The 15,000-nt window shown below is 49.6% G+C and overlaps 1 protein-coding gene across 4 annotated transcripts in view; it reads right to left on the reverse strand.

Annotated features, from left to right (window-relative positions):
- Positions 1-15,000, reverse strand: part of satb1b (SATB homeobox 1b) — a 66,093-nt gene that overhangs the window by 19,802 nt on the left and 31,291 nt on the right. For all 4 annotated transcript variants that reach the window (XM_084471342.1, XM_084471341.1, XM_084471340.1 and 1 more), the window contains 5 exons: positions 14,397-14,474; positions 9,910-10,520; positions 6,441-6,653; positions 3,063-3,134; positions 2,300-2,455 (listed from right to left, as the gene is read on the reverse strand). In XM_084471342.1, the coding sequence (XP_084327468.1) occupies positions 2,300-2,455; positions 3,063-3,134; positions 6,441-6,653; positions 9,910-10,520; positions 14,397-14,474 (1,130 nt within the window). The remainder of the gene's footprint in view (positions 1-2,299; positions 2,456-3,062; positions 3,135-6,440; positions 6,654-9,909; positions 10,521-14,396; positions 14,475-15,000) is intronic.

Here is a 15,000-nt window from a genome sequence, read left to right on the forward strand (position 1 = left end):
ACAGCCAGTCCAGATATTTCTGTATAGTTCCGCCCTGATGATCCAGCCCCACCCCTATCTGTCTCATCAAGGGGGGGGGGGGGGGGGGGGGGATGTGAACATTTTCTTCCAACTGTCAGACAATTGCAAGGACACCTTTATAATAATGCTTTGCTATGCATTTTCATATAATTGCTTTTAATAATTTTTGTGCATTTTGTTCTCTCTCTCTCTCACACACACACACACACACACACACACACACACACACACACAGCGGCATTGTTTGAGCATGTCCTGGGATCTGATGACAGGGGGGGGGGGGGGGGGGGGGGGGGCTGGGGCAGCCACTCAGAGCCCTGCTCATATAAACAGGTTTGTTTTGTGTTGTAACACTGCTCCCTGCTCCTCTCCCGGTCCACAGTACAGCTCACGTATGTCATTAGCCTCGTCACCCAGCCGTGAGAGGGCTAAAGCGCACGGGTGCGGCTACCGTGCGACTAGCAGTGCTTGGACGGTGCACCCACGGGAGGGGGAGGCCCGGGAGAGTCCGCAGAACCAGCGCAACAGACTCAATGGTCATTAGGACGGTGGATCGATCGTAGTGATTGATCAATGACAGAGAGAAATGATGAGGTCCACCAAGTCCCCTGTATCATACAGGTAGAAACTCTACTGTGTTTGAACTAGGCCCTACACTGCTTAGTTAGGTTACCCTATTTGAGTCAGTTGTGCAATGTAAGGATGTAATAATAATAATGCTAACAATGGCATTATAATTATATCACTGTATAATTACATAAAAGATCCGGAAATAATGAATCACTGCGCGAATTGCAATATGTGTCAAGCACAAGAACCCACAAAATGAGTTACCTTTCATAGGCTATATCGGAACAGAGGTGACACTAGCGTTATATGATTATATGAGCAGATGAATAATAATGACTCAAGCAGTTGATAACTCGCTAACGCTGTGCGTAAGAACAAACACAATTATTGTATGTGGCTGTGTATTATAGGCCTGAATAGTTTTAAGAGACATTTATTATGTTTGATTTTCCGGTTGATCTCCTAACCTCAGGATGAATTCAGTTCAACCTTTGTACGTTCGCCTTTTTTTTTCATCCTAATCTCCATCACTTGTTGAAAAAAGAGCCCACTTATTTCAGAGTAGTCGTGTTCACACATAGCTCCTGGAGAGCCACACACGGTGTCCTTGATATCAGTGATCTATATAAAATATACATTCCACCGTCAAGTCTTTAGAACAAGGCTTATCTGAACGAAATCAGACCGATATCTGCAGACAGCCATAGTTAAAATAAGATCACCACTGTTCGCTTCATCTGCGTCTGGGTGTCATTGTCCCTGGCGTGGGTGTACTATCGAAACATCGCTGGTTGCACGGGGGGGTCCGTCATTAGGGTAATGAAACCCACAGGCAGAGAGGAGGCAACGACAGACTCCTTCTGTAGTGGGACCATGATGTGTTTTAGGTATTTCTTGGTTCCACAAAACTTTATTAGAATGAATTTGCCAGCGCCTCAGCACTGGTTGTGTAGGATTTGAAGACGTCATTAGTGCGTCAATGTATGTGTGTGTTTGTGTGTGTGTGTGTGTGTGTGTGTGGTGTTTTGTGTGTTTATAGATAAGGGATCTACTTATCATTCAGTGTGATTATTATTGCAGGAACAAAAGCCTTTTGTTTGAATCAGGTCTTAACAATTTGACGGGACAATGCGTTTCAATCAGGTATTATGTGTTTGAATAAGTATTATGTGTTTTAATAAAGTCTTATGTGTTATCAAAGGATGGAAGGCCTTATTAAACAACAGGAGAATAAAATAGGGAACTAGTTTAATATTTCAGAATAGAATAATTACCACGTTTTTGTTTTTCTTAATAAACATGAGTGTTATTATTTTCCTATTAAGACTTTGGTTTTGAATTACAGAATGATTAATGTGAAATTAATGAGGTCTAGGTGATCTTCATTATAAACAAGGAGAAAAACAGCAGAGCTACCTTTTCTCAATGTTCTTCCATCTGCTCACTTACTTCTTGCTCCAGTGTGAGTCTGGGTGTGTGAGTGTGTGTTTATGAGTGTGTATGTCCGTCTTCCGTGTGTGCGTGTGTGTGGTGTGCGTGCGTGTGTGTGTGTGTGTGCGCGTGTGCATGCGCGTGTGCATGCGTGTGTGTGTGTGTGTGTGTGCGCGTGTGCATGCGCGTGTGCATGCGCGTGTGTGTGTGTGTGTGTATGTGTGTGTGTGTGTGTGTGTGTGTGTGTGTGTGTGTGTGTGTGTGTGTGTGTGTGTACCTGGCTCTTGGAGGCAGCCACCTTGGCGAACAGGGCCTGGGACACCTTGGCCCTCTTCATCTCCTGCTGGATCTCCTCGTAGATGCTGGAGCTGATGTTCAGGATGCAGCTCTCTGTCTTGCCGTTCCACTCACTGGGCAGCTGGGATGGCTTCACCTGGGGAACAAATATGTACACTGAGAGAGGGAAGGAACCAGGGGAACCGGGAACCAGCACACAGTCTGGAATCCCTCGTACGTAATAACCAGCAGTTTGCAGTTTAAATACATTTTACCCTGTTTCTTATTTTCATACCAGTAATTTATAAGTTTCTTATATTATTTTATTGTGTTACTTACTAACTTGTATTGTACATTGTATCTGTATCGTATATCTTTCAATAATATACCTTGATATTGAAAAGATGTGTCAATATTCTAAGAATAATAACTCACTCCATTACTCAATGTAAATACAAATAAACAAACATAACTGTGTGTTGGAAATTCCTTAAATTCAACCAGTTTGTGTTCAAACCAACCCAAAATTGATTGCATCAAGAATAGTCAGTGGATGAGAAGGGAAAGAGACGAGATGAGGAAGATGAGGCAGAGGAGGAGGTGAGAGAGGAGAGGAAGAGGAAAATATAAATGACAGGAGGAAGGGGGTTGCGAGGAGGAGGAGGTAAGAATGATGATGAGGAGGAGAGGAGGAAGAGGAGAGGAGAGGATGTAAGGGGAGAGGATTTGAGCGAGGGGGTCAAGGGTCATGCAGGACTACTCACAGGGGAGATGCCCACGGGGATTCTGGAGCTCCAGTCCTCGGGTCTGACGTTGCTGCAGTCCTCCCGCCGGGGCTGAGGGGTAAGACACAACATCATAAGTGGCCGTGTTGGATCAAGACCACACACACACACACACACACACATATCGGGAGAAATCAAATCTCTCATACAGACACAAGCACACATAGACCCACACACTCACACACACACATCCATACATACACTCAAACGCACAGGCATGCATGAGCAGGTATACCCACACAGGCCCACACTCCACGCATTCACGATTCCTTTCATATCGAGAAAACTGTTTAAAAAGAGTATCAAATGAAATGTCTTATAAATGTCTAATGCATCAGACGAGGGGTGCTAGTCCTGGCTTGAAATAACTTGCGTGTCAGAAATATTCCCATCAGATCATTAGAGCACAACAGCTTATCATCTCCTGAGTCATAAACTTCATCAAGTGGGGAAGGTGCAAGTGAGGCCCAGAGAACCGCTCTGCACACGTGACCGCTACTAGCATCAATGTCTGCAGACCTGTCACGTAACCTGTGCTTATAATAACGCGCCGTCAAAGCATTTGTCTAGACGCCAAACATCACACCAGCATTCCGGGGTGGCTGCGGTGGTGTCGGCGAGGTGGGAACATTCTTCGCCGTTTGATCCGTTGGTTAACGACCCCTTGTTGGTGAGGGGGGCGGAGTCACTGTTGGCGGTATCATGATCATGCTAATTGCAGAGGCCGCTTCGGGCGCTACACCGACTTGTGTTAAAACATGAAGAAGGACACTCTTTGTGGTTTAGCGTGGCTGAGTGGGGTTTAGTGGCGGCGCTAGCACTAGCGGTGGTGGGACAGAGCTCACTGCTGAGGCCGGTGAAGGTGCTAACAGGTTCTAGTGAGAGGAACAGGCCCTACACGTCCTGGAGGTTTTTTTTTACATATGTATTCTAGAGGCCCATAAAAACATCATCTCTGTCTTGGGTTCGATTACCACCTTGACGGATTTATGTTGTCGAATTCGAATCGCACACACAGCCTTCGTTAGAGGATCCTGGCTTCTGGCCAGATGTGTGAGACCATGAGTAGGTGTGTGTGTGTGTGTGTGTGTGTGTGTGTGTGTGTGTGTGTCTGTGTGTGTCTGTGTCTTTGTGTCCATGAATGCATGTGAGTATTGTCTGCATGTATGTAAATTGATGCATAGAGCCATGTTTTATGGCAATGGGTGTGGGTGGAAAGGAAGGCAAGAAAGCGCATATGTGGATGCACACGTTGGGGATCATGTTATGGCACTGACATTTAAAGTGGTTCAGTCCTACCTTTTTATGACTTATATAACACACTATGCCGTGACTCATGTGCTGTACTTGATATGCTATAGGAATCTTGAGACAGTGCACATACTGTATGCTTTGCACAGTGTACGGATGCAGTTGATTCTGTTATAAAAAGTTTCTGTTGAAAGCTAGTTTCTTGTTTAGTGATGCTATAGTCAGGAATGTTCTGGAATCATAATTGTTGCCCTCTGTGCTTGAAATCATGTTTAAACGATGATCCCTCTTCACACCACTAAAACCATGACCTCAACTTCAGCTAGTTTTTCTTCAGCAATAAAAATAGTTTAAAGTTATTGGCTTCAGGTGGATTGTAAAGAAGACATAATTAATCAACCCTAACCTTGTCATGACCTTGTCCAGGTATTGTCTATCTGCTTGTGTTTCTTCTTTATTATCTTGTGTTTATTTTGTATTGTGTAGTAATTGCGGTGTTTGACTACAATGTCGCATTACTGGTTACCCATCCTCACTGTTTAAAAATAAAAGCATTCAGTCATAGTTCTGCGACGGTGGCTCCGGAATCTGGCCGTTGTGGGGGGAGACATGCGTCCTCTCCTTTATTTCCACTTCCTGCCGCTCTCTGCTAAATTAAAAGCCCCCTGTTAGTGGACGGGTAAGGCAACAGAGAGGGCCTTTGTCTACCGCTCACATCGCCATGGAGACCCACGACCGCACTTCAGATGGTCTGAAGTGGAGGAAAGGCAGAGACACACCGTTTGAGCGAGGGAGCGTGGCGTGGTCCTAAGATGAAAGGGGAGCGGGAGAGGAGGGACCAGCGCCGGAGTGGGGCACTAAAAGCCACCGGGAGAATTCTGACCGGCCCAGCCCAGCCCACCACCAGCGCACCACCAGCCCAGTGGCGTAGCGATCGCGATTGTTGACGGGGGGGGGGGGGGGGGGGGGGGGAACTCCCGATCGTCCCGACGGCCACTCCGCCCCTGGGAGGGACTGACCGGCACGGAGAAGCATCCGTTCAGAGGCTCCAGATTCACCGGGGCTCCTTTCCACCCTAGCCCGGTGTGTTGTTAACGAGGGAAGACGTGGATGGCTCGAACCGATCAGTACGCTGATAACCTTGTATGCGGCTCAGTTATTATCGATGACTGCGTTCTATGATACATGTGATTCCTGCTCGAGTCAGTCTCAACCACGCGCTCACAAAAAGCCAAAGAAAGCGTGACAGAGAAGACAGCTCAATACAAAGTGTGCCTTCTTTGCCTGTGTGGCAACGTGACGACGGCGCCTCTTCAGCACATTGATGTTGGGCTGCAGTTAGCATGCAGACATTCTGTCGGCTGAGCCACTGCGCAGGTATGCGAGGTGTGTGAGGTGTGCGAGGTGTGTGTGTGTGTGTGTGTGTGTGTGTGTGTGTGTGTGTGTGTGTGTGTGTGTGTGTGTGTGAGGTGTGGAATGTGTGAGCCACAGGGCGGTGCCAGGATTCATACTTGGCATCTGAACACACAAGGTATGTAAATACACGTAAGGAGAAAGAGGTGCCGTGTACATTCGTGTGTGTCTGCGCCTAACTTCCCCTCCTATGCCAAACGGTCTATATCTCCTATCTAAATATAGTCATGTTTCCAAGTTGACTGATGACTCCTGCCTGTGGCTTCAAAGACTAATATGTTGTGCTGAACTAGTCAACATTATACAAGCGCCTTTATTATATCAATGTTAAATGTGTGCAGGACTTTAAGAGTTTGTCTTGATTGCGTCCGTCAGTACACAGTATATGGTCCTACTAGCTGTCATTTTACAATTAAACCCTGTTCAAAAAAAAAAAAAATTTTTTAAAAGGATTGCTATTCGAGACTGTGGGTCACGTGACACCCAAGGAGCCCAGAAGTGCACGTGGGAACCAGTAAGTCAACATCAGTACCAGGATCCTTGATAGTGCCAGGAAGTCCCCGACAGTACCAGGAAGTGAATATCAGAATTCACTTCTTAACCAGGAAGTGTACAGTATGTTTGGAACAAGGGCAATGCGCACCAGAGAACCAGGAGGTGCAGACGGGAACCAGGAAGTCCGAGTCCACCTACCTGTACGGCGCGGCTTGGCGGCGTGCTGATGAGGGGGGCGGGGCCCATGGCGGAGGCGGCCGTTAGGCTGCGCTCACGCTCGTCCTGGTAGATGCGGTCCCGCTCCGCCTCGGGCAGCTGCAGGAAGTTCTGCATGGCGCGCAGGTTGACCAGCAGCGACTGGGACGCCGTCTTGGGGTCCTCCTCCTTACGCAGGATCTCAGACAGCAGACCCTGCAGGGGCGAGAGAGGTAGGGAGACATGGAGATAGAGGGGAGAGAGAGAGAGAGGTGGAGATATATGGAGATAGAGGGGAGAGAGAGCGGTAGAGAGACATGGAGATAGAGGGGAGAGAAGAAAGGGGAATAGAAGAGGGGATGGCGACAGAATGTGAAGGGAGGTGATTGAAGAGGAAAAGGTATAGGTGAGGCAGACATGAACGGCCAGAGAAGAGAAACAGTAAAGAAGTGAAAGATAGCAGGGGAGATGGAGGGTGAAGGAGGGAGGGAGAGGGAGACACTGTCAGAGTCAGATAAATCCCATTAGAGAGAGATGCTTAGATAAAGAGAGTGTAATTGGAGACTGGGAGATAACTGCGGTGATGTGAGGCTCTTAATGCAACTACAGTACTTGAACGTAAGCTAATACTGCCTTTTAGGGAGTCGGTATTTAAACTATACTTCTCTTCTGCAGAGCCCAGGAGCATATTTAGCAGGGCTCCAACTAGACAGACTGCTCTCTCTCTCGCTCTCTGGTTATTTCCACCATTTGCAAGAAACTGTGAAGTTTGGGTATGAGATTAAAGGGTGGTGAAGTTTGGGTATTGGAATAATTATTTAAGAAGTTGAAATAGTGCAGGTGGGTTGGGGTATTGGGTTCGATTTGGTTTGTTTGAGGTGCGGTTAAATGGTTAAGTTAGTTAAGTTAGGAATAAGCACAGGAATAGTCCATCTAGTTAAGATGTGTTCCAGCATTCGTTCCCAGAGACTGCTGGTGTAAGATGACAGGGATGCTTATGAAACACACTGCGCCTCTTTCCTTCCCCTATTGGGTACACCCTGCTCTCTCTCACATCGCCCGTCTGTTTTCAAAAGGGTGACAAAACTGCACTGCCACTCTCCGCCTAATGTGTGCATGAATTATTTTTTTTGTCTTGTTAAATGAATATTCCAAACCTCATGTGAAAAGCAGCTTTGTGACTGCCTTCAAACATACGGTTGTTTGACCGACCGAAGCTTTCGCATTATTTGTATATCACGTTACCGTGGAGACACAAAAAAATCGAGACAGATGAAGCTACGGGCGACGAATCGGATGCCGTGGCCGCGCGTGCGGAGTGCGGAGTGCGGACGTTCTCGGTTTGTCGCTGCGACAAAAGGACTTTCTCCTCGCTAACCGTTCTCGATGAGCTCTGAGCGCGTCGCCCGGGGTGGCCCCCGGGCGGCCCCCGGCTCTCGTCAGCCAATCGCACGGCAGAACGCCGAAACGCGCGACGCGGCGAAGCAATCACCGCGCACTCGGCGAGCTTTTCACTCGCGCTGAATCCCGTCATTAGGAGCGCGCTCCTGGCACCGCCGTCACACACACACAAGTGATTGGCTCCTTTCACGGGGGCCCTCGGACGCGCGGCGGGGTCCCTGGGCCCCGCTTCAGCTAGCGCCGTAAATAGGCGTCGCTTGGCAATAAACCAACCGACGGCATACACAAGCCTGTTGAGATGTTGGTAGTGTGGACATGCTGGAGGAGGGGGAGGTGTGTGTGTGTCTGTGTGTGTGTGTGTGTGTGTGTGTGTGTGTGAGTGTGTGTGTGTGTGTGTGTGTGTCTGTGTCTGGGTCCGGGTGAGTATAAGTGTGTGTGAGTGTGCGGTTCATCAGAACGGATATAAGAGGCTATCTTTCTGGGTTTTTCTAATCCTTTTTCTAGTCTCGGCGTGCACGTATGGGTGTGCATGCACAGGCGTGGGAGAGACAGAGACAGGGAGATAAGGCCGAGCGAGCAGCCAGACTGTACACAGATTTCACACAGGTATGGAGATAACTAGAAGCTTGCGCCTGTGTGGGTGTGTGTGTGTTTATTTGTGTGTGTGTGTGTGTGTGTGTGTGTGTATGTGTGTGTGTTTGTTCTAATGTTTAGTCTTCAGCGTGGTGCATTTATCATGTCCCTTCATCAGACCTTTTCTGTCTATCTGTTAAGGAAATCAGCCCCACCTCTACCCACTCAACCCTTTCCTGCACCACCGCACCTCGTTCTCCCCCGTGTCCTTCACCCCCCTCCATACCACCTCCATCCTATCCCAGACCTCCTCCTCCATCCTGACCCAGAACCCCTCCACCCAAACACCCACCTCCAGCCTATCCCTCTGCACCCTACGCCGGCCCTCCTCCACCTAGTAGGCCCATGTGCACCAGCTTCTTTCCCCGTTTATGAGGACGCACCCATGGGCCCATACACACACACACACACACACGCACACATCTAATAAATAATAAGGCTCCCAAGGCACACTGCCAGGGTGATTCTTCATATCTGCCACAGATAAGCCTGCCTTGCCCTGTGTGTGTGTGTGTGTGTGTGTGTGTGTGTGTGTGTGTGTGTGTGTGTGTCTGTCTGTGTGCGTCATTGTGAGGGAGGTAGTGGTATGATTCCAATCAATACAGATCAAATCTATTTTTTTTACTTTTTTTTTTACTCACGGCGACTTAGCAGCCAGTCAAAGGTCTCATAAAGCTTGCTGCTGTCTCCCGCCTACCCTATGTTCGTGTTCATGTGTGTGTGTGTTTATGTCTGTATGTTTGTGTGTGTGTGTGTGTGTGTGTGTGTGTGTGTGTGTGTGTGTGTGTGTGTGTGTGTGTGTGTGTGTGTGTGTGTGTGTGTGTGTGTGTGTGTGTGTGTGCGTGTGTGTGTGTGTGTGTGTGTGGTGTGTGTGTTTTTAGTGTGTGTGTGTGTGTGTGTGTGTGTGTGTGTGTGTGTCTCTTTGTGTTATTGTGGGTGTGTGTGTATGTAGTATGTAGTGTGTATGAGTATGACCAGGGGATATAAACTGAACTTAGGTCTGTCAGCCTCTGTGTGCAGTCTGCAAACTATCCTATAGTTTGGTTGTTATGGTCCCTGTATGTTAGTTGAAAAATATCCGTAGCTATGGTTACATCAAACCACAAAGGTGGCCTCTGAGATAAGACAAATCAACCGAGTTGATTTGCCAGGGAGACGCAGTGTGTATACCTCAGAACGCTGTACCCATGTAGAGTATTTATACCCACATTGGGGGATCAAACCCAGTATCTATCAGCTGGGAGCCCCACACCCTAGCCACTACACCTACGCCTTTCATAAGAGAAGAAAGGATGTGCTTATCCAGGACGGGAAATTCAGGTGACAAAGCAGAAAGTACAAAAAGGGTGTCCCTCATGTACCATTAAAGCACTACTCTTAAACTCTCTAATCCTCACCTGAACACGTTTTTAAAGTTTGCTGAAACCCTGAGGCTCACCTGCGTCCTGTTGAAGGCCACGCGCGCGAAAACCGCCTGCGAGATGCCCGCCCTCTTGAGCTCGTCGCGCACCCACTGGTAGATCTCCATGGAGACCTCGGCGTTGGAGCCCAGCTGGGGGTCCATGGGCTTGCTGAGCGAGGCGCGGTTGACGGGTGGGTGGTTGAGATACTGCTGGGACAGCGACTGCTGCGCCAGGAGCCGGTTCACGGCATACTGCTGGTTGAGGATCTGGGCCATCACCAGCTGCTGGTTCACCAGCTGGGGGCTGATGGGTGAGGAGACCAGCCCCGGGTGGTGGAGGCCGGGGGGGATCTGGGGTGGGGGCTGCTGCTGGCGACTGCCGGGCTGCCCGCCGCCACCACCTCCGCCACCGCCGCCGCCACCACCGCCGCCGCCGCCGCCGCCGCCACCGCCGCCGCCACCGCCGTGGGGCGAGGGCCCGTGGGCCAGTGGGGGCACCGGAGATGTGGGCGTCTGCTCGGCAGTGCTGCCCGGGATGGGCTGCTGCTGCTGGGTGAAGCCCAGGTGGTTGTGGTGGTGGTTGTGGTTGTGCCCGCCACTGTGGTTGGAGCCCGGTGGGGAGAGGTCTGACAGACCGTCCATCTCCGCTGCAGAGGAGGTGGAGCAGGAGAATGAGGAGGGGGAGGAGGAGGTGAAGCAGGTGAAGGAGGAGGTTGAGGAGGGGGAGGAGGAAGAGGTGTTGGAGGAGAAGAATGAGAAGGTGGAGGAGGTGGAGGAGGTGGAGGGAAAGGGGGAAGCAGTTGAGGAGGAAGAAGAGGAGGGGGGGAGGACAAGGTGGAGGTGGAGGAGGTGGAGGAGGAAGAAGAGGAGGAAGAGAAGGAGGAGAAGGGAGAGGTGGTGGGAGGTAGAAGGGTGAGGAAGAGAAGGGTTGAAAGGAGCGCGGAGAGGACACAAGAAGTGAAGGGAGGGGAGGAGAGGAGGAGAGGAGGAGAGGTGTGGCCGTTAATGTGATTCAGTGTGATTCATGTGATTCAGGGCACTCTAATGACAACACAGACAAAAGGGAAGCGAGCCAAGACCAATATGTGGCCGGCGCCAAAGCTACAAACCGCAGAGAAGGAGGACGCACAAAAATAAATGAAAGCGATTTCAGCGCCGTCAACTTGACATAAATATCCCTCGGCCTTTCGCGCCGACCTGTTAAGCGAGGACGGAGAACACTCCTGTGACAAAAGGCCGCGATTCAATTTTCATCTATTCTATTAATTACTGCTTATTACCGGCCGGGTCACCGGGGTCTGGAGGCGCCCCAGCTCACTAGAGTGGCTGCTCTTCCACAAACTTAATTGCAGGCAGTGGGGTGGAGGGATATGGGGGGGGGGGACTGTTGTTTATAGTGAGCTCTGAGAGGCTGCTGCACACACCATTGCACAACACTGGCCCACTGTTGGCCCTGCGATCTCAAGTCTGGTGGCTGTGAGATGTGGCAGCGCTGTGTTGACTGCGCTGTGAGGACAGGGGACGGCACGTGAACCCTGTGGGCTCGCCGCAGGCACATGTGGGTACGCTCGCACACTAAATGGTACTCACACCTCGAGTCCTTTGTGTTTGAAATGGGCGTCCCCACAAGTACAGGGAAATGTCAATGTGTGTGTGCGTGTGTGCATACCGTTGAATATTTCCTTTCAAATCCCACATGGAGGTCTATTTTTGGCGGCATGCGTTGTTAAAGAGGAGGTGCATGCACAGACACACACACACACACACACACACACACACACACACACACACACACTCACACTCACACACACACACACACGCATGAAGCAAAACACATCCCCTGAGGGTAAGGGTTTGTTCATGGCCTAATCATGTCAGCACAAAAACCTGTGGGCCAGAGTGTGAGAGCATGTGTGTGTGTGTGTGTGTGTGTGTGTTTCTGTGTGTGTGTGTGTGTGTGTGTGTGTGTGTATGTGTGTTAGATCGTTAATTCTAATATTAGCAATGTGAGGGCCGTGTTGCTGGGACCTAAATATGAACGTAATGAATGGAGAATGGAGAGAGACAGACTAGGGGATAAACTACACAGATATGCTGGACTCCTCTGTACCAGTACAGACATGTCACGCATAAACCAGTAAATAAATAATTGTTTGGTGGTAATATCATTGGCGTCTCTTCTAATGCGGGGAATATGTAAGTCTATAATAGCGGTTTTAGTATATCTGTAAAGATTTTAAACCTTTAAAGGTTTAAATTATGTGTTTATCGGATGAAAAACTATAATTTTTAGATCCAGAGTGTACCCACGGCAACTTAAATGTGTATTTAGAGCAGCGACTCCCACCCGACCAGCCCGCCTACACATACACGTACACACACACACACACACACACACACACACACGTACACACAGACACACACACACACACACACACACACACACACACACACACAATCTTTATCGAATCTTTACGATGTGCGCGTGGGTGTGAGTGGGGGCCGCACTAAAGAATATAAACATTAACACCTAAACAGCGCACGACAACTACTTAAAAAAAATATTGAAAAACACATTCTGAGAAGCTAAGAGAAAAAAAATGAAATGTTGTTAAGCTGGGCGTCTAGGGAGTGTGTGCCTGTGTGTGTGTGTACGTGCCTGTGTCTGTATGTATGTTTGTGTGTGTTTGTGTATGTGTGTTTGTATGTTTGTGTACACGGAAGAGAAGAGGGAGATCTTCAATAAGCTGAATATTTTAACGTGCAGATAGAAGATTAAGTGCATGGAATGTTCTCCAGAAATATCCCAGAATAATGGCGTGTTGGAGGCCTTGTGTTTAAGATCTTAACTGGCGCTAATCAGAGCGCAGGCCGGCCAAAAGCGCCCCTATTGAACGCTTGTCAGGCGAAAGATAAATAAAAAGAAGAGGGAAAAAAGATGAAGGGTGGGGGGACAAAAAAACAGAAGAGAAAGAAAAATCTGGGTAATAATCACATCTTTTTCCCATAATCCCTGGCATTCCCCGGCGCCCACGGTACCCCATGCCAATTCACGCACCACCGCAGTATGTGTGTGTGTGTGTGTGTGTGTTTGCTGTGTATATATGCCTGACTAACACACATTGCTGGGGGGCATGCTCACAACACAACATACACACATACACACACACACACACACACACACACACACACACACACACACACACACACACGCACACACACACACACACACACAGGCATTTCCATGCAAATTGAAAAGAGAAGGAGGAGGAGGAGGAGGAGGAGGAGGAGGCCTGTGAGGGAAGGAGGAGAAAACGCCATAGTCCTCCTCACGTGTGGATTCCCGCCACAAAAGAGCGGTGGATTAAAAAATAAAGGCACAATGGAGGCAAACGGCGCGATGTGGGCTGAAGGAGCAGACAGAGGGAGATCTCCCGTCGTTGGCTGAAAGCTAAAAGGCTGCGGTACTTCAGCTGATGAGAGACCTCCAACACCAACACTGGGTGAGGTGTTGGAGCGCGAGGCCTCCAGCACACAGACCCAGGGGAGACGCGGGGAGAGAAAAGGGATGTGGAGAGAGAGAGAGAGAGAGAGAGAGAGAGAGAGAGAGAGAGAGAGAGAGACACACACCAGACAGACAGACAGACAGACAGACAGACAGACAGACAGACAGACAGACAGACAGGCCTGAATGCTAGAGGCCTGGCACCGTGCAGCCGGCACCCTTGCCTGAACCAGCCTCCCCCTCCAGGACCCAGGGTGTGGGGCTGGAGGGGCAGGAGGTTTGGGGGGTGTGGTGGGGGGGGTGGGGGGGGGGTGGGTGGCGGGGGGGGGGGTGGTGTGGATTAGGGTCAGGCTGAACACCCGGCCTGGGTATAGGAGGGGGGCGGGGAGGGGTGTGTGCTCCCACTGCCTAAAGGGCCCCCGGGGGCCCCCTGGGCACCCCATTATCAGCCCTTCAAGGGGGGGGCGGAGTGTGTCGCCATGGGCAACGGGCTGGCACCTGAGGCTCTGATAGCAGCTTTTGTGGCTATGGGTTGGGCTGGCGTGGCGTGTGAAACACACCGTCGCTGGCGCTCGCGTGTGTATGCGCTCGCGTGTGTTTGTTTGTGCCCCATGAGCGGGTAGAGAGTGTGTACATTTTCAGCGTGAGAAAAAAAAAAAAAAAAAAGATGAACCCTATTGTGTGTGTGTGTGTGTGTGTGTGTGTGTGTGTCGAGTAGAGAGAGGCAGAGTGTGTGTGTGTGTGTGTGTGTGTGTGTGTGTGTGTGTGTGTGTGTGTGTGTGTGTGTGTGTGTGTGTGTATGTGTGTGTGTGTGTGTGTGTGTGTGTGTTTATGAGAGTGTGTGTGTGTGTGTGTGTGTGTGTGTGTGTGTGTGTGTGTGTGTGTGTGTGTGTGTGTGTGTGTGTGTCGAGTAGAGAGAGGCAGAGTGTGTGTGTTTATGAGTGTGTGTGTGTGTGTGTGTGTGTGTGTGTGTGTGTGTGTGTGTGTGTGTGTGTGTGTGTGTGTGTGTGTTTCATACCTAGTACGTTGGCCCGTGGGCTCTCGCGAAGAACACAGGTCCCCAGGTACCCTTCGAGCTGGGAGGGCTGGCGCATGCCTGCAGACACGCACACACACACACACACACACACACACACACGCACACACACACACACACACACACAAACACTTTATACACAAATTCAGTCAATGTATCAAGGAACATTGTTCACCCATTACTGTAAAATACCGGACTAGTCAGAGGTAACCAGAATTGTCGGATAATCTCACAGCTGTGTTAAAAGCTACAGAACCTTTTCAGGGGACAAAAGAACCAAGGTGTATTTAAGTGTAATTAAGACCCAGGCTACGTGACGTAGCTCAGGGTTAACACGGGAGCGCGGACCTGGAGTGGATATGTGGATTTACCCATCAGGTGAGGTGTAGCATAATGGTAGAAAATATCACTTAAAACATTAGCAAACTAAACGAGCCGAGCAGCGACGAGCACGGCGTGAACTCACTCCATGACCTTATCTTTGACGCCAGCGAGGAGAGAGAGAGAGAGAGAGAGAGAGAGAGAGAGAGAGAGAGAGAGAGAGAGAGATGCTTAATGGCTGGGAAAGAAAAGAGCGGGAAAAAAA

This window comes from Micromesistius poutassou (assembly GCF_964030765.1).
Source record: "Micromesistius poutassou genome assembly, chromosome: 8".
In the NCBI taxonomy this organism is placed as follows: Eukaryota; Metazoa; Chordata; class Actinopteri; order Gadiformes; family Gadidae; genus Micromesistius; species Micromesistius poutassou.